This window comes from Folsomia candida, unplaced genomic scaffold (genome assembly GCF_002217175.1).
Source record: "Folsomia candida strain VU population unplaced genomic scaffold, ASM221717v1 Fcan01_Sc006, whole genome shotgun sequence".
Taxonomy (NCBI): Eukaryota; Metazoa; Arthropoda; class Collembola; order Entomobryomorpha; family Isotomidae; genus Folsomia; species Folsomia candida.
In genome coordinates, this window is record NW_019091198.1 from 6,026,123 (window position 1) to 6,047,467 (window position 21,345).

The 21,345-nt window shown below is 38.9% G+C and overlaps 2 protein-coding genes and 2 long non-coding RNA genes across 7 annotated transcripts; 1 reads left to right on the forward strand and 3 right to left on the reverse strand.

Annotated features, from left to right (window-relative positions):
* Positions 1 to 403: 403 nt before the first annotated feature.
* Positions 404 to 1,960, reverse strand: LOC110851339. 3 transcript variants are annotated; one of them, XR_004835191.1, is made up of 3 exons: positions 1,592 to 1,960; positions 1,036 to 1,358; positions 404 to 974 (listed from the first exon to the last, which is right to left on the reverse strand). It is a non-coding gene; the product is annotated as an uncharacterized LOC110851339 (long non-coding RNA). The 3 variants fall into 3 exon arrangements; XR_002548042.2 differs by having other exon boundaries at positions 1,036 to 1,195; positions 1,592 to 1,959; XR_002548041.2 differs by having other exon boundaries at positions 1,036 to 1,959.
* A 160-nt stretch (positions 1,961 to 2,120) lies between these two features.
* Positions 2,121 to 2,638, forward strand: LOC118436092. Its single transcript, XR_004835194.1, has 3 exons — positions 2,121 to 2,280; positions 2,369 to 2,455; positions 2,529 to 2,638. It is a non-coding gene; the product is annotated as an uncharacterized LOC118436092 (long non-coding RNA).
* Positions 2,639 to 9,019: 6,381 nt separating this feature from the next.
* On the reverse strand, positions 9,020 to 12,043 carry LOC110851351. The gene is made up of 9 exons (XM_022099090.2): positions 11,806 to 12,043; positions 11,502 to 11,714; positions 11,215 to 11,400; positions 10,832 to 11,112; positions 10,450 to 10,724; positions 10,083 to 10,372; positions 9,798 to 9,995; positions 9,468 to 9,712; positions 9,020 to 9,392 (listed from the first exon to the last, which is right to left on the reverse strand). The coding sequence occupies exons 1-9, from the start codon at positions 11,926 to 11,928 to the stop codon at positions 9,212 to 9,214; spliced, it is 1,992 nt and encodes a 663-aa protein (XP_021954782.1). The 5' UTR covers positions 11,929 to 12,043; the 3' UTR covers positions 9,020 to 9,211.
* A 1,633-nt stretch (positions 12,044 to 13,676) lies between these two features.
* LOC110850613 (UDP-N-acetylglucosamine--peptide N-acetylglucosaminyltransferase 110 kDa subunit) lies at positions 13,677 to 21,102 on the reverse strand. 2 transcript variants are annotated; one of them, XM_022098056.2, is made up of 14 exons: positions 20,903 to 21,102; positions 20,747 to 20,821; positions 20,430 to 20,673; positions 20,273 to 20,341; positions 17,396 to 17,592; positions 17,228 to 17,317; positions 16,482 to 17,130; positions 16,258 to 16,392; positions 15,910 to 16,152; positions 15,478 to 15,807; positions 15,212 to 15,400; positions 14,902 to 15,129; positions 14,264 to 14,640; positions 13,677 to 14,118 (listed from the first exon to the last, which is right to left on the reverse strand). In XM_022098056.2, exons 1-14 carry the CDS (start codon positions 20,998 to 21,000, stop codon positions 13,956 to 13,958), a joined length of 3,087 nt encoding a protein of 1,028 aa, XP_021953748.1. In that variant the 5' UTR covers positions 21,001 to 21,102; the 3' UTR covers positions 13,677 to 13,955. The 2 variants fall into 2 exon arrangements, with proteins under 2 accessions (XP_021953748.1, XP_021953749.1); XM_022098057.2 differs by lacking the exons at positions 20,273 to 20,341; positions 20,430 to 20,673; positions 20,747 to 20,821; positions 20,903 to 21,102 and adding an exon at positions 18,658 to 20,252.
* Between the last annotated feature and the right edge of the window lie 243 nt (positions 21,103 to 21,345).

The following is a 21,345-nucleotide window of genomic DNA, read 5'->3' on the forward strand; positions in this document are numbered from 1 at the left end:
CGCTACAACACCACACAAAACAACCTCATCATCACGTTTCGTTTTCTACTGTCCCAATAAAAAATAGCATTACGACATTACACATCGTCACTAATTCCCTCCAAAAATCTTTCCATGCACCTGAAACAAATAAAATAACTTATTGTGTTTCGCAAGCATCATTATGTTTTTCCAAGAGTTTCCCACACTGGATCAATTGAAAGATGCTGAACACAAGATGGAAACTTAAAAAATGGTAAAATTTTCTGAAATATGTAATATTGACGTTTGTAATAAATGTAATGCAACGTATCGATGTAGCCATGCGCACGTATGAATGTCTGTAATCTGTGTATGTATGTATGTATGTATGTATGTCCACATGCTTAATAAATGTGAATGATTTAAAAAATGAATGAATAAATGATTGTTTCTACCATTGCATATATTATTTTAATCGTATTTAAATCCTATGCATCTATAATAAGTAAGTAATGCAAGACACATATGTCGTCGTAGCTAGTGCATGCATTTAAAGCAAGTTTTTAAAGTTTGCATATTGGAGAGACCAAATCATCATCATCATCCGAATTGCGACCACGCCACGACTTCATGATCTCCTAATACTGGATAATGGCTTGAGTGGTTCAAAACTTCTTGCGTGGAAAATAAATATGTTACCCAAGAAGAATTTTTTCCCTTCACCGTGATTTCTTGGGAGTGCGAATTCCTGGGAAAAAATATGGGCTGACAGGTTGACCGTTGTTGGTTAGGTTAGGGCGCCAAAAAATGGCGATGGCGTGGCAAAACTGTTTGCCGCTTCTTAAAAACGTGCATCATTATCATCTCCAAAGTAAATGACGAGGTTTTGCATCATCATCATCATCATATAATCATCATCAAAGGCTTCATTCTATTTGTTGGTGGGTTGTATGTATAAGTTGGCAACTCTCAGACATTGCCAAAACCACTTCCAGCCATTCGTCCAAAGTTCACTAACGGACATTAGGTGAAATAATGTAACGAACATTTTTACATAACCAACAACAACCTAACCTAAACCTCCGTCCAATTCGCCAATCAGCAATGCAGACATCTACAAACTCCGGGATTTTTACACGCAGCCTCCTCCAATATTATGCCACCCAAAAGGCTTGGGTTTTACATATGGAGATGTTCCACTTGTCACACTTGGTCCTCCGATTGTGCAAATCTTCTGTCCCAGTAAAATATAATTCAATCAGAGACAATTTACGAACAATTTACATAATATTCAGTTCAAATCGTCCCAATTATCTAATTGCCACTTCTCCTCCTCCCACTAATCCTAACTGCAAATTATAATATCTAAGCCCATATATTGACGTCCAGATGGATATCTGAATTGGAAAGAAACATTAAAACTGAGCTCATTCATACCATTGTTTCACGTAATGTTGTCCCATTTGCAAAAATTTGTCATATTTATTTGGTTCAAAATGCCCTAATTGCTATTTATTTATATAGCTCAAAAAAATATATGTAGCAACAGGAATTCTGCATTTTTACTTGTGAGCCTAATTTCAAAACAATTTCGATCATTATGAAGTCAGTATAAAAGAGTTTGACTTACCTTAATTGTTCGTAATAATGAATGGGCTTAGTAATTTAGTGTTATGTGCCGAAAAATGAGCACAAATCAATACCAATAAGATTGTGCATATAAACGGTTTCACTGGCTTCAGCAGTCATGAGTCATCGTCATATCTATCCACTCCGAAATGTCGTCCGTCCTTTTACCGTACGGAAACTAAACCTATTTAGTGTACGTAATATGGAACTTCTTTGAGTAGGAAAACCTCCGCAAAACTCACCGCACCTTCACCTTTGTAAGTGCAAATATACCACGTTTCTGAATAGGTTATTGCGAACCAAGACTTAAAAATAGTATGGATGCAAAGTGCAATTATTGACCAGCATGGGGCGACAATCTGTATAGAAATTGAGTATAAATAATAATCTGAGCTGTACATATAATAGTTTAGCTAAATATTATTATTGTATTGTCATGACATGTATCACATAGTGTTGTGTTGTAGGAAAAGTGGATTAAGCGACTACTACGTCGTATATTGACACACTAACCTCAACAAAACATCTAATTACAGTTAACGCAGTGTAGCACCGCTTCAGCCCCATTCAACTCTGGGTAGGCAATGAGTATCTGTGTGTGGCACCTTTAACAGTGCATAATAATTTGTCCCTGCGTATTTAGTCCTCTATCTGCTCCAACTTTATTATCAATCTCTGATGAAAAACCATGTAAAGTTTCATCAAGTCAAGTGAACCATTTTCAAACCATTAGCCGGACTTGTAAACAAAACAATTATATTCTTCTCCTCATTCACAGTTCCGTTTTTGGTCTGCCTCTCCTGGGAACAAGTGTGAGATATAATAAATTTCATCCACAAGGATCCTTGCTTACTTACAACCTTATGTATGTAGGTTACACAGTAAATATTTCAATTTAGAATAATGCCTCAAAAAATTCAATATAGTCCAAATAACAGATATGCGAGTAACAGAGGATCCATACTAACAATAAATTTAAATGTTTGTGAGAAGTCGTAAGAAACCTGAATAGCCCATCAGATATAATTCGGACATAAATAATAAGCCGACTACTGCTCTTCCAGTAAACCTTTTTTAACTTTCCATCCAGCATGTGCATAAAAATAATATCGTGGTTTTATGGTCTTCGCAAGAGTTCGCATTACATTCTGCGGATGACTTTGAATTGCTTGCACAATAAATGGAGTAGAAATCACGCATTCGTGTAACTCAAATAAAGATAAGAAGATGCTGATTAAATGAAATGAAGAGTTAATATCAATAATAATATTTTAGCGTTATGGCAAAGTATGCCAGATGAGAAGTATTCAAATCCATACATAATGGCAGATACCTATGTACATAAGTACGTACGTAGATGTGTATGTGCAGCTCAAGTTTCATGAAGAATGTCGTAGTGATGCGTAGTAAATACATGACTTCGTATTTTTCCGGGTGCGTTGTGTTTTACAACATTAGCAAAAGTGCAGTCATATTTTTACCGATTCGAGGAAACTGAAGGGGAGAAAGTTTATCATTCTGCTGCAATTTCATCGAGACTGGTTTAGCTGCCTCTCGGTACGTGTGTGCTTATGGAGTACGTATGCAAAGAGGTAAAGGAGACAGATGAGTCATTAAATGTTGCAGTTTGCACAGGCAAAGCTGAGCAAACATAGAATTTCTTTATTTTCTGGGCGATTGTTTCTTCTTGAGTTGTGTGGAGAGCGGTGGAGAGAAGGGATTTGTTGCTAAGGCTGTTTTACACTATTCCATGGGATGGAAAAGGGTGGCTTTATGAGACTGATGAAAAAACAACGGGATTAAAAAGCTCCGGATTTTTGCTACTGCATTGCAATTCAATTCGCATACCCGTCACCCTCTCCTCCTCCTCTTGGTTGTGGTGGTAGGAGCGTGTTGAACACATTAGAGTTATTTACAGGAAACGAGCCACAAGCAAATTCGCTTCTTCTTTTCCTCTGTCCTCACTGGGTTATTATGCAGGACAAGCTTTGTTGCTGCCAATATGCTCACGGATTGTGTGTTCGCAGATATAAAGTGACGATGGTGGTGTAACTGCACTTTGCAAATACGAATACTACGGCCTATGGATGGATGGATGGATGGATGATGGGTCGGGTGGCCATTATGGGATTCTTGCTGACTGTATTGTGATGAGACGGGATGTTGTGCAAAATAAATGAAGAATTGTGAGCAATGCACAACTACATACAAATACATCCAACTTTTGCTGGCTGTTGTGCTGACTCAGCCAATCCCCCTTTTACCAAGAAATGTGAACACATAACGCAGGGTCCCCATGATTCACCGAGCTCGACAAAAACGCCCAAGTCAAACAACGTGTCCAAAAATGGTTACCAGATTTGCAAACGTCTCAACAACAGCGTTGTCATCAGCACGAATAATTTTTATGCCGCTGGATGGATGATAATCTTGCAACTTTGTGTGTCCTGATGAATTTTTCCTCTCTCTTTCTCTCGCGCTGGCTCTACCAACCAGATATAACCAGTTGCAAATTATTGTAAATTCAGGTGTCCAATGCCGCTTATTCTCTCTCTCTCTCTTAGAGTGCATCAATATTCTCACCCGAGAAAGCGTTGCTTTTAAAGAGCGAGTCTTAGCCATAATTTCTGATCAAATAGCTAATAAAACGCGCCAGGGAGGGAGGAGGGACGTACTTAATCGCGCGATCAGAGTGCGACCCATTTTGTAGTTGGTGGATGCATCAGTCGTAAATTGCGAACATTGAGCCAAGGAGATCTGGTCATTGCCTCCATTGCAGAAGAGTCCACTGCGCCTTCCGAGGTGGAACTTCAACACTGTGCGAATATTTTCACCCTCTTCTTCTCCCTACTAAACTAACTTCCCTTCTCGTAGCCACTCCCACCCTGCCGCAAAACTGGCCCCATAAAAACACGCACTTCTGCAACAAACCAACACATCATGGTCGCCGTTCCTTGGTTGCATTTACTATTTCTCCTTCTCCTCCTCCTCCTCCTTCTCTTCTGCTTTTTCTTCTCAGGGTTATTTTTATTTTAAGACCAAGTAATTGTTGTTGTGCGATGCATGTAGCAGATTCAGCCAACGCAAGCAAATAAAATATCACACCAGGAAGAAGTTGGTGGTGCGTGCTTCTGTTGCGGTTAAAATTGACATCACCAACCAACAAGCCAACCAACCAATCTCCATAATAATAATAATAATAATATAAGTGTGATGATGCGTTTGCTTCTCTTCTTCTTGGTCTTCGTGAGGTGTGTGTGTGCAGGAAATGTTTCATTATTTGTGGATGAATAAAACAAAAGTGGTTGAAGACGAGAGATGCTGAAGAGTCGGGAGCCCTCAGGGCGTGGGTATCGTTCCACCTCCAATACCGTAGGGGCGGCGGCGGTCAGTTCATGAACATTTTTTTTGGTACGAGTTTAAAATGGCAGAAACCGGAAAGAAACCACAAGGATGATGATATGATAATATAATGAATGCATTTAGACCGGAGCAGCAATAATCTTTATTCCCCTCGCCCCTCTCACCCCACCCACCAAGGATTGTTTGCAACCAACCACAATAATAGGTTCACGTATTAAGTATTATTTATTTCAGAGGTTGGTTGGTTCGTTGCTGCTGCTGCATTGTCGTCGGTTAATGCATGCACATCTCCTGGTAGGTATTGGCAATCTCGCAAAAATTGCACACAAGTACATACGTACGGATGAGCTATCTATCTGCTGTATGGCACGAAAACCAGTATTATTTGTTTACCTTTGCTTCTCATTTTTTCCTAGTGCACCAGCATAACCCAACCTGTCGGAGAGATAAATATCTGGGGTGATAGGACCAAAACATAGCGTAGTAGTAGTATACGAACGTAGTAATTATTTTTATCTCCACTCGTTACATGAGGATGATAATGTGTGTAGTGTAGCCCATAATGCCCATTGTTTCAGTTTCCTACGTACACACACCTCCGTCAATCTTAATTAAAACGAGCTAAATTAAAATAAGCAAACCCGTTTCACACGGTTACAGATTGAAACGAAATAATAAACTCCGCCGTTACTACACTCGCCATGCCATGGAGGAAGGGTGTATTGTTGCGCAGGAAGGCAATAATACATAAATACCTCTCAGAGGCTAAATAAATAAAGGTGGAGCATAATATGTTTCCATAAAGTTATTCCTTATCACCTATCACATCTTCTTCGTGGTGGTGACGGTTTGGCAGCCCATGTCCACGCAAAATTATGTGAAATCCAATTTTGACTACTGTGCGGGACAGTTCTGGACATAATCGGAGTCATAGGGCGACTTCGTAGGATTAGCGGCATGCAAAGTTCTGATGTACAATGTGTGGCGACAGGCTGTCGAAAGCTGGAGCATGTAAATACTTTCAACTTGAATTTTACTTTTATCGCCGTGTTCCCCTAAAATTTAGTCCTGTTGACAATTGGTACAAGCAGAGTTTATTTATATTTTATGCGAATTGTAAATTCATACAAGTACGAACTGTGCCCTGTCAGCCAGTCCCCTCCCTTCCTCCGCTGACACACACGCCAATAAAAATTACTCCAAATCATTCCCATTACTCTTAAACAGTGGTTTTGAATGTGAGCTGCTAAATGCGATTGAACTGTTGTATTTATTCTATGTACCTGCCAACCAACCACCCTCACTCGCAGTTCGTACTCGCAGTTCAGTTCATGCTTTCATGGGTGGTACTTTTACATCACAGGAAACAGAGCCAGTTTTGTGGCAAATAAAATTCTTTTTAAAAAAGAGAAGTTAAAAAAATGAGATACATGTATAAAACTTAATTTCTCAATAAAAATACACTACATTTTACGCACCCGTATCTCTTTTTCTCGGCAGTTGAAGTATATAATGACAACTTGTCAAGTTTTACCGATATTATCTCCACATGCAACTCAATTTCCAATCTTTGACAGAGATTTCGTATTACGATTTTCTTATTACGACAGGTAAAATTGTAACAAAAAACGATCACGGAATATGAAACGTCTTCTTCCTCCTGGTTTTGTGATAAAATGGCTTCTAGTTTAACGTTTTATGGTGGTGTGCACGTATATTTACATACAAAGGCTAAAAATAGCCATAATATTCTTTAGGGCTTCATACAATCTCAACTGGCTATGCACCCTTGGCAATTTTCTATTGAAATAATGTATTTATTTTCTTATTGAGATTGGATATTGGTTGCACATTCTGTTCATTTTGTCTCTTTTCTTGAATCTCAGCTTGTCATAATAATAATCATCATCATCATATTTATCAAAGAGGAGGCTCTTTTATGCCAAAAATAGTTAAACAAATACCCCCAGCCTTCTTCCACTTGGGATTGACGTGCCTGCACGTGCATTCAAAATGCGAACCTGTGAAGGGGAGTCCCCTCCCGTCAGTGTCCCCCTCACTTCATATGTACTCGGTGAGTACTAATCCCAAATACAAACTTACCACCTACAAAGCACGAGCTTTTAGAGTGATCATCAAATTCGCAATAAAACATTTATACGCGGAATCGCACTCTTATTATTATCAATAAAACCAGAATATATCAAAATAAAATCGATTCGAAACTCTTGTAGCAGAAAATAATTATCGCTCAAGTGTGGTTTTTTCGTCTCCCTACTTTTTGGGATCGAGTTCACGAGATTCGAGATCTATTTCTTTTTATTACCAGTTTTCACCATTGACAAAAATAATTCTGCGTGTCGGAACTAACAATTTATACAGAATCGTAAAAATGGCATGCATACTAACAATAATAGCGTCATCATTGCGAAAACACGAATAAATAGAATAATTTGTTTAAGATTCGCGAGGTCAGGTTTTTGGCATAGACTTTAAAACATTGAATACAAACCTGTATCCAAGTGGAAGTGTAATTCATGTATCTAATCCTAAGTAGTAAGTGGACACCTTGCACAGATTTTTATTCACATCGTGACTTTTTCCGACCCGAATCTTACCGGGATTTGGTGTAGCCAAAACACTCATCCAATGATATCCCTGTTGTTACTAACGGCTCCATGAAAATAGCATCTTTGATGTTAAAGAGGATGGCTCGAGGAGTTGTAATTTTGCGTGAATTGTGTGATTTCAAGTGAATGAATTAAACGAATAAACCCTGACGCTAACGAGTCTTGGCTTGGATATTAATTAGCTTGATATTTTACACCGGGCCGACATGTACGAATTCACTCGCAAAATGTTTACGAGTATCGCCTTTGTCTCATAAAGGTGCCTCAACGTCTCATTCATAAAGTCATTCAGCTCCGTTTGGTCTCACTTTCAATGTAAACTGTCTGGTTAATAAACTTCCACAACGGCTGCCAAAATTTTGCAGATGCAATAATCGTAGCTTTAAGTAAGTAAGAGTGAGGAGGAGCGAGCAAAATTATCCAAATATGTATGTATACACCACACATCATCACGAACTAGACGGCCTGGTGACTCTCGTAAACTGAGTCCAGACGACGACAAGATGAAGATATCGTATACAAGAGCGGACATTATCGTCACATTAAATATGTTAACTGATTCCAAGTAAGTGACTGATTTTTGATCCTCTTTTTATAAAATGTGTGTACACATCATTTTACATACAGCGAGAGTTGAGCCATGAAGTTCTTATTGGTGGACGAATATCCACATAACGTAAATACTTATAATTCGTGACAACTGACCGACTACTACGCATCGACATTTTATAATTTGTTCTCACATTTAATAAGCAGTTTTAATTCTTCGTGTTGTGATGGACTGTGTCATGAGCAATCCGATACGAGACGACGACGAACCTTGAGTTTTGCTATCCCTTTCACAAAAATCCAGCCAGCCAGACTGGATAGAGATATTTATGTACATGGGAATGAGGTTTGTTTCCCTTGTACTGTAAGCTTTTATCAAAAAATGACAGATATGCGGAATTGGATAAGCGAATAACGTGCTTAACAACATTTCGTACATTATTACACACATTCTGTTGCAACGGAGTGAGTAGTGCCAGAAGAGTGAGATGAAGTCATGCTATTTTTCGGCGTTGATGCTCCCTGTCTGGCTGTTCATTTGTGGAGCAGCAGACGGAGATTTCCTTGGTCTCCTGATAACCCGTCCATTGTCCTGACCCTCTTCACACTAAAAACTCATCATGTCGATAACATTTTATTTGAACGCTCGCAATTTCTACACACATCGCATATTCTCTCTGCTCCTCTCTGACCCAGTTTCAACAGTCTTTCCAAATGGAACTGGGTGTAGATTATTGTCCCCTCAATTAAGTTTACATGTGAACCAGGGCTTTCTACATATATTATGCGACGATGCGTGATATTGAGGATGGGTGATGTTGTAACTGACGTACATATCTTTAATGACGAGTAAAGTACACATGAAACAATTCGCACATACGCAGTCATTATTTTTTATGGATGGATGGCTTGTCATTTATTCAACTATAATTCATTACTTAAAAACAATGTTTCAAACGAAATCTACGTATATTTAAAACTTGCGCCACCCATCGGATAATCCATAACATCAAAAAATCCATCAAATCTAGATTGGTCCAACGTCCGCACTCATAAAATTGGTGATGTCTTTATTCCCTCTATTTTCGTGTAATAAAGGGTGCACCAGCTTTTTGTCTCAAAAGATTCTTCTGACCATCCACATAGTTATCATCGAGACAGGCCATGACGATGCTGTTGTGCTGGCCTTTCGTCGACTTTAATGGCCCCAACCTAATTCCAAAACCGCAATCGCACAAAACTTCTCCCAATGATTCAAATCTGTCACAAATCATTACACGATACTTCAATTTGAAATTGAATTTTAGATGGATTTCATATCTGGCTGGAACTCACTTGTAGTCTTGCTTCTCGTCCTGAGTAATGACTTCATACACAGCATCAATTCCAATGGAGGTGAAGAAATTGCAGAGGAGAACTGACTCACTCATTGAATTGACGATGCTGTTTAAGGCCGAAATGCGACCAACGGAGGGTCGCCATTTACCGGCTTCTGGGTTCCAGCAAAGCTCTTGGTTAAAATCTTGAAGTTCTAGGACAGAAGCAGAGGCAGGCATCCACACGTAGTAGATTGGCACTTGCTGAAATTAGGGTGAAATAATACCGACATTGGCCATTTGAAAAACAATAATCGTTGTACAATGTTAAATATATTTTGTAACATACATAATTCCAGGCATTCATATATTTCATGAAAGTGTCTCCTGCGTCACTTGACCACTGGCGTCCTACGCTTGGAACGAGAAACCGAGAATCCAGATGAACGCGGAAAGCGAAACCTGGAATTTTCTGAAAGTATGCTGGAAGGTAGCGTGTGAAGTGCTCTTTTATGGAAATATCCGATCCGTAGTCCACCAGAATAACCTATGAACGAGTCTTATAATTAGTTATTCGTCGTATTTTTTGAATAGCTAGTAATATTGAAAGACTCATAGTGCAATTTTTGCATACCTTCAAAAGTTTGACACTGTGAAGGACATGGCGTACCACGCCTCGGACCCATGTAGGTTCTTGATTAGGGGTAATTTGAATCTGAACCGCAATGGCAAGGCCTGCCTTCACACAATTGTATTGAATCGACTCTTCATTTTCGACCATGAGACTCAGAGCAGTTTCCATTTCTCGCAAATCATTGATATTGTTCTCCAACTGGACGTACATCACGCTGGGACAGGACATGTGAGAAAATCTGACCTGACACATTGCATTCTTGTAAGTGTTGGGAAGATGGAAAAAGAGATCTGCAAATTAATAATGTATTTCAACTATGAATTTCAGTGAGTATCTAGCAGAAAATATTTAATTGTATAACCATCACCTTTGGACTCATCATGCTTGGTACACATATCCGGAGCAAATAAGTCATACTGGGTTGACACAAAAATATCAGCCAAGTTCATCTCCTTTTTTCTTAATGTCTCTGACGTGGCCATTGCCGTCTTTAATGTCTCTTGAACAAGTTGTACACTTGGCTTTTTGAGGACTTTCCCAGTAGCTATAGCGAAAGCGTTATTCGATTCATTTCCAAAAGATTGTATGTCAAATCGCCCAATTTTTTCACCCAAAGCTTCCAACATCCCTGCATATCCGGCTCTACATAAAATACAATTCAAAGAGTTTCTGGCTCATTAAATAATCTGGTGTACATACACACAAATGCACATCAAAGCATTATTAGAAGTATTTTGTCCACTGCTTACAAACAACCAGTTGCCTCTGCAAACCCAGCCTTGACCAATTCTGCCTGAACGGTGATATTCTTCCAAGGATTTCTCTGCATCATGACCACTCCGAGGTACTCGCTAACTTCTGGAAACCCTTCAGGGAAAGGTATCTGAGATCTTGTGATGACAATCGTCGCAAAGCTTTTGCCCTCCACCAAACGTTTAAAGTAATTAACTGCCTCTGGTGACCAATATTTGTCCCCATTTGGAGGTTGGATGTTGAGCAAGTGGGTAGGAAACCCATACGCAGCAGATATCTAGATAGATATTAACATTAGCAAAAAAAGCATACATTTGCATATCATATTTAGCTTCACGCAAATAAGGCTACTTTTTGAAATGCAAATAAAATAAATTACACAAAAGTCTGGGTTGAGTTCCATTATTGATGATTTTGGTACAATTCGAAATTCATCTTGCTCAAACATGAAGACTTCCGCAATTTTTTTCTTCGTGCAATATTTCATCACGCGCACTCTTTCCCACAAGCCAGTCTCGGGATCATGGTACGCGTAACAGCGGTACTTGAATAGAATGGATGTTTTCTGCATAATAATTATCGCATTATGCAGTTATATTTTTCAGCCGTAATTTTAATAAGGGTATAATTAAAAGCCTTAATTAAGAGAGAGAGGTATGTACGAACCACTTGATACATTTCTAGGCCTGGGTCTTGGTCATTGTTGTAAAAGTTCTGCATGGCCGCTTTCCAGTCTTTGAAGCTATGGATTACATTTCTCATGTCAAACTCCGTGTAGAACATGTAAGGCGTCACGACCTTGTCCACACGTAAGTGGCGGATTCCCCGGGTTGGGTGTTCTCGATACTTTTTAATATCAACTTCGGCATGAGTGTACAACTATAAAATAATTAGTAAATTGTCATTAATTATTAATTAGCCGATCGTATGAATGTGAGAATGGAGGAGTCGAATGGCTGGATTTTCATACCAGTTTGTAAGAATCGTCGCCATCGACGGGGTTGTCTGATTCATAAAATATGACCGGTTGCTCCGCAGATGTTTCAGAAGGACCATTACTGGATCGAGTTTCAAATTGGTTGCAAGTGGCCATGATCTCGATAAATTGGGAAACTAAATCAATAAACGTAAGATAAAATGTCAGACGGGAGACGAAGACCAATGCATGCGGAGGAAAAGAAGGTATGTTTCAGACTAAAATTGAAATTGATGTGTTCCTTAATTTCATTCCTTGTCAATGGTTTCAAGGGTATGGAAATTAAAGATAGTCATATATTTCCTTCCTTCGTCCAAGTCCTGCTTTTCTCCCTCGCGATCATACGTATTTGCATTAATATTCTAAATGGATGGGTAGATGGATGGATGGTCGGAGGCCAGTTAGTTATGCATATTGGTTGTGAATATAGCTCCTCAAGAAGAGTAGTAGTGGCACCTTGGGACGTGGGGTGGTTGACCATGTCTGCATGCATCTAAATAAAATGAGTTGGGAATGACGTGACCAAGACAAATAAATGAGAAAATGCAAATTAGACAAATGCACACGAGAACAGAACATCCGAATCAGAGTATTGGTATCATCATGGACTCGAGTTTTCGAATTCTTGGCACCAACTTGGATGAATCAAATGGGAGATGTACATTCTAAAAATAGGAACGCGCCCATTGTTTGTGATGGATAAGCAAGCGTCTGAGGTCACTTGCCAAAATTCCAATGCACAAAAAAATGGCACGCATTCTCCTCTTTTCTTCTTTCCCAAATATAGTGAGACTCGCTTGTTTTCGTCGTCATCCTCGTTATGCCACACACACTCATACACACACTCGACGCTGACTTATATAACTCTGAGACGATAATACGCAGGGGTGGGCAAGATACTTTGGTCGTAAGATACAAGATACAAGATAAGATACTTTCTAGGATAAGATATAAGATACAAGATAAAAGATACATCTTGTTCAAGTACACAAGATACAAGATACAAGATACTTTCCTAAAGATTGAGTAGTCAAGATACAAGATACAAGATATGTATCTTAAGATACTTTTATACTAGATAAGATACTTTCTTTTTTTAGCTTGGTATTCATGCCCAATTGGTCATGTTTAATAATTTAAACGAAAAAATTTAGTGAGTACAAAATTTAAAATCATTCTATAATCATCTTACAAATTTTGTAGCCAGTGCTTATACTTCGAAAAATTTCGAAAAACTAGAACTCTACCTAACATACACATTTTTAAGAAGTTGGTATTATTTTTACAATATTCCCTGCTTATCTAAACCCTATAAGATATATACACTAGTTCAGCGTAGGTACATATCATGTAATGTGCATGTATGTGTACAAATGTACGAGTACAAATGAACATATATACATATACATATATATATATATATATGTACATATGTATGCATGTAGAAGTTTTTTACAAATTGGCAAAACATAAACTAAAAATTCACCAAATTCTGGTTCCGACAAATTCATGGTCAAATTGACTGTAGAACGAAATTGACTTTGACTTAAGAATTTGACGGAATTTTGAGAAAAAGTATCTTGTATCTTGACAAAACTATCTTAAGATACTTTTCTGCCAGGCATATCTAGATAAGGTACTTACACAAGATACTATTCGACTTTCTAAAAGATACAAGATACAAGATACAAGATACTTCTCTGATCAGGCGACCAAGATACAAGATAAAGATACTATCTTGTATCTTGTATTTTTTATCTTGACCAAGTATCTTGCCCACCCCTGATAATACGTAATGTATAATGATGATAATGATGGTATTGATAGTTATGCCATGGAGGAAAACAAATGACACAATTACAATATTTTAAAATACTAATTTCGTATATTTCAATATTTCTCTGATCTTTCGTCATAATATCATTTCACTTTTATTATTAGCATAGGTATATACACGTGTTATATATATAGTTATCGGATTTCGTTCAGTGCATTATACAACTTTTGCAATAATAAGTACGTAATATCAAATAAAGAGAAAACTAACCTGTCGACGCCAATGAAAAAATGTCACAGACGTAATAGTTCAAGTCATAAACAATAAAAATAGGTAATTCTCAAAATAATTTGTCAAGAACTTATGACTAAACAACTGAAAGCTGTGTAATGTGATCCGGTTGTTGACCATTCTCAACGCGCTCCCACATTTTTAAATACAATTTCTCCAAGTCTGCAGCATAATTAGCGGCGTCAAACAAAGTTGACTCCATCCTTCCTTGCCATACTTTCGCTCTGATTCCTCTCAAACTGTAATGTAAAAAAAGTGATTACAAGCTTGTTCTTGGTTAAGTTAAATTCTGAGTGGCAGATTAGTCTTTAATGTGCATGGGTATGCACATTCTCGGCAGATTTTAGCTAGAACACATTTAAATTGTCGAATTGCAAAACTTACAATTCACGATCCGTTCCCAGCCGGACAGCTATTTCTTCGTAATCTTCACGACTTTTTGCGATAAGTTCACCTACACCCAAGCATTTCAACTGAGACGCTGCAACACGAGATGCAAGACTTTCTAATGGCAACGTGATAACAGGCGTTCCTGCCCAAAGGACGTCCATCGATGTTGTGTGTCCATTGCACAATGGAGTGTCCAGACAGATGTCAACCAGTTGCCCCCTCCTTACGTGCTCTTCTTTCGCAGCAACGTTACTGAATATAATTTTACCAGGTGGCAAGCCCCAGGCTGTCGCAGTGGAGAGAATATTGGTTTCTCCTACTGCTGGGAATCTTAATAGCCATAGAACCCCATTGGGAACCCTCTTTAATATCTGAGTAATTAGATAAAATAGAATATATTAGACATACATAATTTTTAAAAAATACGTGTTCTTTATGTATATATGAGAGAAGTTTGATAACAGCTTAGAAAACTGGACGTAAGTTACAGAAAAAAATCCTTTCTTGTGATTAGGGAGTTGGAAAAATCACACGTTTGAAATTTATTATATGGAAATCGTAAAAAAACAATACTCTAAAATGTTGTCAAACTCTCACTGCAAATAAAAAATGTAAAAAATAGTATCACTTACATTAACCCACATCTTGAGGGTAGCAGGATCAATTTTGTATAATTGATTAAAGTTACAATAAACAACCGCATCCTCTGGTAACCCATACTGTACTCTAGTTGTAACAAGAATGCTTTGTGGAACTTCCTCCCCAGTAGCTGCTTTGTTGTTGGTTTGTGGAGTCGCCAAACCATTTTGTAGAAGCAATCCATTTACGGTAGTGTGCACGTGGCCAGATCTAATCATGGTCTGTTAAACATTTCACCAACAATTAACATTATCCAGCAATCAAAGGGTACGATTTTGCAATCATGAATCAAAGTAAACTTACATCGATCGCTGAAGAGTTTGGTAGTTCTGCTACTTTTAGAGAAATTGATACCGACGTTGTTGCTGTGCTATCAGGTGACGATGTTACTTGCACCGTTTCTTTAATTTCCCTCACATCTGCATGCCTCAAGACAGGGCTCAAATCTGGAGCATTAATTACCGTTACATTATCAGCGGGGACACCACCATTCTGTAAGTGAAACATCAAAATTAAAATAGGAATTCCCCACTAATTTCATCGGCATTAACGCGCATTTTATTATTTACTTTAGAATCAGATTGTCCGACAACAACTCGTTCCGTTAGATGAGGAAACATTTGCTTGTGGTCACCAATAAAATATGTATAGGGCATGTAAGCAAATTTTTCGCTATAATGACTTTGGAATTCCATCGGCGAAGTCGTTCTGTCGGTTATGATGTAATCCATGTAGGTAGCACCACTAGATCCAGGGTATCCGAGCCACATAACTTGAATAGGAGCTGGCTTCAAAGCAAAGATTTCATTCCTTGCTCCCTTTGTGTATCCATTCATATTCACCAACACGTGAACTCCATCCGCATGAATTTTATCGGCTGCTTTCCCATTGCACATAATCTGAAAATGTAATGATATTTTTTATGATGGTATTGTTATTATTGTAAGTAAGCCATTTCATAAATTCAACAATATTTTTTTTTAAAAAGAAGGAAACCTTACTCCTGATAAATCAACAAAATGTTCCGCTTTCGTAGCAATGTTCGCTCGGAATGTGGTTGCATCATCTGGGCTTAGTGCGTAACAAAATATTTCGACATTGTCGCGATTATGAAATCCTGGGATGGATTGCATCAAATGAGACGTCGGATGGTTGCCAAAGTCAGATGAGACGTAACCAATTCGCAATCTAGCTCTACCAAGATTTACAGGATATGGATAAGGCAACTTGTGCAAAACCGTCACCTAAGAAGAGTAACAACATTTAAATTCGAACCATGTGTTTGCAGGTTGTCGAGTTATTCACTACATAAACAAACACTAATCAATGCTATTTGATTTACAACTAACCTTGTCGGCACACATCAACGCATGCTTTCCTGCAATTAGTTTACGTTGCTCATGAGTCAGGGGATACAGCATAGAATGATGTGGATGGACTGATGGGAGACGATTTTTCTCCAATTGGTCAGCAACAATCTTAACCTATTAAAACAGAATAATATAGAATAATAAACAACGAATTTATATCATTACAAAAACTAATAAGCCTTGAATAATAATTAATAACTTACCAATTTTTCCATCCTTTCTTCATAATCTGACCAATCACAAATAATTTGCAAGCAATGAACCAAGTTGCAATATGCATCTGGAAAATCTGGTTTCAATTTAAGTGCTGTTCTGTAAGACTGAATTGCTTCAGGTATATTTCCAGAATCCTTGTGAATCGATGCCAAATTAGAATGTGCATCTGCGAATGCCGGATTGATCTGAATTGCTCTAGAATAGCATGTTAGAGCTCCAGCAATGTCTTGCATTTCCTTCAGCGTGTTTCCCATGTTGCTGTAAGCATCAGCAAATGTAGGTTGGATTCGAATAGCTTCTTTATAATGCATGAGAGCCTCCGTGAGTTTCCCTTGTTGTTGTAGAACGGAAGCTAAATTTGAATGAGCTGCAGCAAATTCTGGAAAGACTTCAAGGGCCTTGTTATACAAAGCAGTGGCTTCTTCAATCGACCCCTGTTCCCTCTTGATGTTTGCCAAGTTGTTGAGAGAGTCGGCGTGTGTGGGACATAGTCGAAGTGCCGTGTTGTAGCAGTCCTCCGCTTCCTTTACCAAACCCTTCTCCTTCAATGCATTCGCCAAGTTGCAGTAGGCGTCAGGGAAATTTGCTTGTAGCTCAATGGCCTTTTTGTATGTTTCAATTGCCAAATCCGTAAATCTGATAATAGTTTTAGAGGAAAATTAAAATTTTGATTGTCCTCTTTCTTCAATACATTATGTTTTCAGAATGTATGAAATCAAAGTAAATTACTTACCCTTGTTCATAATACACACAGGCAAGGTTCCCGTGAACCACGGCGTTATTTGGGCTTAAGTTAAGAGCCCGCAAATATGCAGCCACGGCACTAAAAGTTTTAATTTGCAATATGAGTTGAGATAATACTTTGTGTAGGTAATAAATAATTAATTATAGTTAAATATACCGATCAAATATCCGAGCTTCTTTGAGCACATTGCCGAGATTAATGTAAGCATCCAAAAAGTTTGGGTCTAACGTCACTGCTTTCTCGAAATGGTGCAACGCGAGCCATATTTCTCCCAGAGCGTTGAAGACGCATCCAAGATTACTCCACGCAACGGCAAAGTCCGGTCTGGTCTCGATGGCTTTGAGGTAGCAGGCCTTGAGTTGTGAAAATGAGAGTGAAGAAGGGGGCATTTGGTAATCGGGGGCAAGGTCAGTTCAGTCGATTGAGGTAAATGAGGTAGTAGGAGGTCAATGATATCGAGTGAGAGGAGGAGTAGGAGTAAATCAAAGAAAAATCAATTAGCTCAACCCTTCCAATTTTCACTTTATAAATCAATGATGAATTCTAAAAAAATAAGATAACGAATATTTTCTTTTGCCATATCAGTTCAGAAAATGTTTCATATTTCTTTCTTAAGAAGTACGTAGCACGACGCGATGAGTAACCAAACTATTTCTTTTTTTTCAGAGATGAAACAGCGCAGCGCACAATTGCATGCAATTTTCTCACGTAATAATTATAATCATAATAATAATAAGAATAATAAGTCAAAGAGCGCGACACTATTGAGCAGTGATCCGTGGAGGAGCAGCGTTTCCTTGAGCGCGACGCGCAACCTAACAACGACGACTATAGCGCAGCGCATTCCCTACGATAAGAGCGCAAACCCTGTAACCGGGTTTTAAGTTATAAAATGTAGAGCGCGAGGAACCTGAAATTTTTAGCAAAGGAGCGCACAAGGCTTTATAAAACACGATAGCAGCGCGCGCGCATTATTCGGTCTTCAATTTTTCTTGTTTGATCAATCATTGCGGCTTGGAGCGTTGCGTTGCGTTGCGAGAGCGCGGCGCGAGAGTGGTGGTGTGACAACGGAGTAAGGATTTTAAGGATTCGTGGATAATAGGAGGACCAAGATTGCAGATAGGATCTGAACTGAGAGAAAATCGCATTTGCGAGAATAATACTAATATGTTTATCGTAGTCTTATAAAAAGGAGAGGTAGAAGGAGGAGGAGAAGGAGAATGGAATCGGAATGGATAATAAACCTTGCATCCACGTTGTATTTCTTACAACAATTAGGTATTTATATGTAGGTACAACGTGTACTAATCGGTGGGTATATTGCAGCGCGTGGATATAAGGTGGTGACAAAGAGGGGGAGTGGAGCGATATTAAAGTATGGAAATTTGAGCAGTAGAGAGAATAATTATAGTAATTACCATGATATAAACTAAGATTGGGCAACAACAACGCTAAGATCGACTTGTTGATTATGGATAGAGGATGGATAGGACAAGGTTGTCGCTGCTTTCCGCCATATTCAATTCTTGGCAACAGAGAAACACCATGCACCACGACAAGGCGCGACGACCGACGAGACGGTGCTGACGGTGACGTGTTGGAGATCATCTTGGTGGAGGACACGATGTGCTTGGCGGTAAGAGAAGAGACGAGCGCTCGAGTACTATGAGGTAGTAGTGCAAGTCAAGGATGGCCTATCTACCTCTCCTAACTTACCCGAACAATCACAAAAATGAAATGTGTCATTAGTAAAGGTCAACTCCTCTCTTTCATCCCCAGCAACACCAGAGTAAGAACAATCAAAGCACCTAACAGCTCAAGTCTTTTGTATGAAGAGTCCAAGATGCACTTTAGAGATGAGTAGTTGGGCACGGTCGCCCTACGTCACCGCCAAAGATCATTTTGGAATCCAATACACCAGACGACAAGGTTGAAGAAAAGCGAAGTAATGGATCCCATGCACTGAACCGCCTTCCGTATCTTCCGAATGGGCTGGCACCGTTCCAGTCTCTATTCCTTTGTTTTTAATAACCACGGCTCACTTCTCCTTTGAAGTTTAATTCGAAAAAAACTAATAAATAAAATCAAAATATTTTTTTACAATCATGAATCAGTGAGCTTAGGTCAACGCGAGCGAGCGCATGCATGTGGGTTGTTACTTATCTGCATAGTTTTGGTCCATAGCAGCGCGCGCGGTAGTTTGGAGCCACAGAGGGCGAAAGAAAAGGTACAAATGCCACTACATACAATATCGTTTCTGGAAAAAAATCCATGTTCCACTGATTAATTAAAATAAGATATTCATATGTAGTTTTAATACATATTCAGCTTGAACATTTTGGACTATTTCGACCAAAAACCATACACAAGAACTTTAATGCACCCAAAAACTGTTAAGAACAGTAAGCGACAGAATATAAGAGAATTCTAGATCCTTCCTCTGTACAGCAAATGAATCGGCAAGGAGGCGATGACACCAATGATGATGATGGTGATCCATCGTCCAGAAAATCCAGTCAGGATGAGTGAGCAAGCGCTTTTCATTCGAAGATCTGGAGCGTTGGTGTAGGGCGGCGGCGCAGCAGCAGCGCGATGCGTTTTGGTGTTAGCGAGCAATGATGTGTGTATGATACGCACAACGAACCAGCAATTCGATGTTTTTTTTGCCAACCCACAGCAATTTTGAATTTCTATAAACTAGGCTAATCCATCATTCTGTGAAGACAGGAACTAACCACACGAGTCCTGGTGAGCCCATTTGGAATCAACAACGGAGCAGATTTGAAATATTGACAGCTAATATTCAGGAAAATTCAGACAGTGCCAGAACAAACATTACTTCCCAGTTTCCTCAGCTAACCGATCTTTTGCAATTTACTTTATATTATATAGAAGCCTCTTGTAGAAGTAGGTTTTCTTACAGAACCCACGTATTTGCAATGTTGCACTAATTCGATTTTTTTCTTTTTTATCAGCTTCTTGTTTCTAAGTTATGATTGGAGCTGACTCATATGAACATAATTTAACAATTACCTTCGCCTCATCAAGCCGCCCTAGTGCTTTTAACAAATTTCCCAGATCACTACGTACGCAGTAAAGTTCCTAAAAAGAGAACAAACAAATCAAATAGGTCCTCCAAATCAGAACTTTCGACGATAAAAATTCGCCCCTATATAAACTCTCTCCTTACTGGGTTGTACTGAAGCGCCGTGACGTATGCTTGCACAGCTTGTTCCATTTCGCCAGCTGCGACCAGTGCGGCGGCGAGATTAATATATCCGTCGATAAAGTCGGGCTTGAGTCGAACTGCGTGACGATAACTTTCCAGCGCCTCCTGCAACTGACCCTTCTCTTTATACACGTTTCCCAAGTTGGAGTACGCCTCCGCCAACATTGGATTCTGCTTGATGGCCAAACTGCTGTACGACGCAGATCTAAATAAAAAATATGAAATATCAGCACCAACATCTCAAACACTTTTTTGTTACTACACGAAAATTAACTTACTTGTCTAGTCGTCGACACTGGAAATGGATGGAGGACAGGAGTAAAAGTACCGATGTGTTTGTAGGCTCCTGTCGCCTAAAATGAGAGAGAGGTTTAACTTAGGTTAGGTTTAACTTACAACAGATTTTTTGTATAATTGATTATTTTAAAACCTACCACAATTGCATGCAATGCCGTTCTGCGTTTTCATAGTCCCCTGTTTGATACTCGCGATGAGCGAGGTCCAGGAGCCCCGTTACGATAAATCCCCCCATTAATTAATTAATTGTTGTGGAAATTTAACGACGACACCACTATCATTCCAAAGCTGAATGTCTTTGTGAGGGAGGAATGAATAGTGATCAAGCAGACGGATTTTTTTATTAGTTACGCAAATCCAACTCCTTCTTCTTCACCACCAAGCTCCTCCCTCCCCACGAGCGTTTACGAGAAACCAGATGGAGCAAAGTACAGCTGCGATACCAACGAAGTAAAAACCAGACGTGGTCAGATGAGGAGGCAGGTTGACACGTTTTTCTTTGTTCCCTTGCTATAAGCAGTCGAACAGTAATGTCTAAAAATAAAATCAAAATGCGAGGTTCGCTTGATGATAAGATACA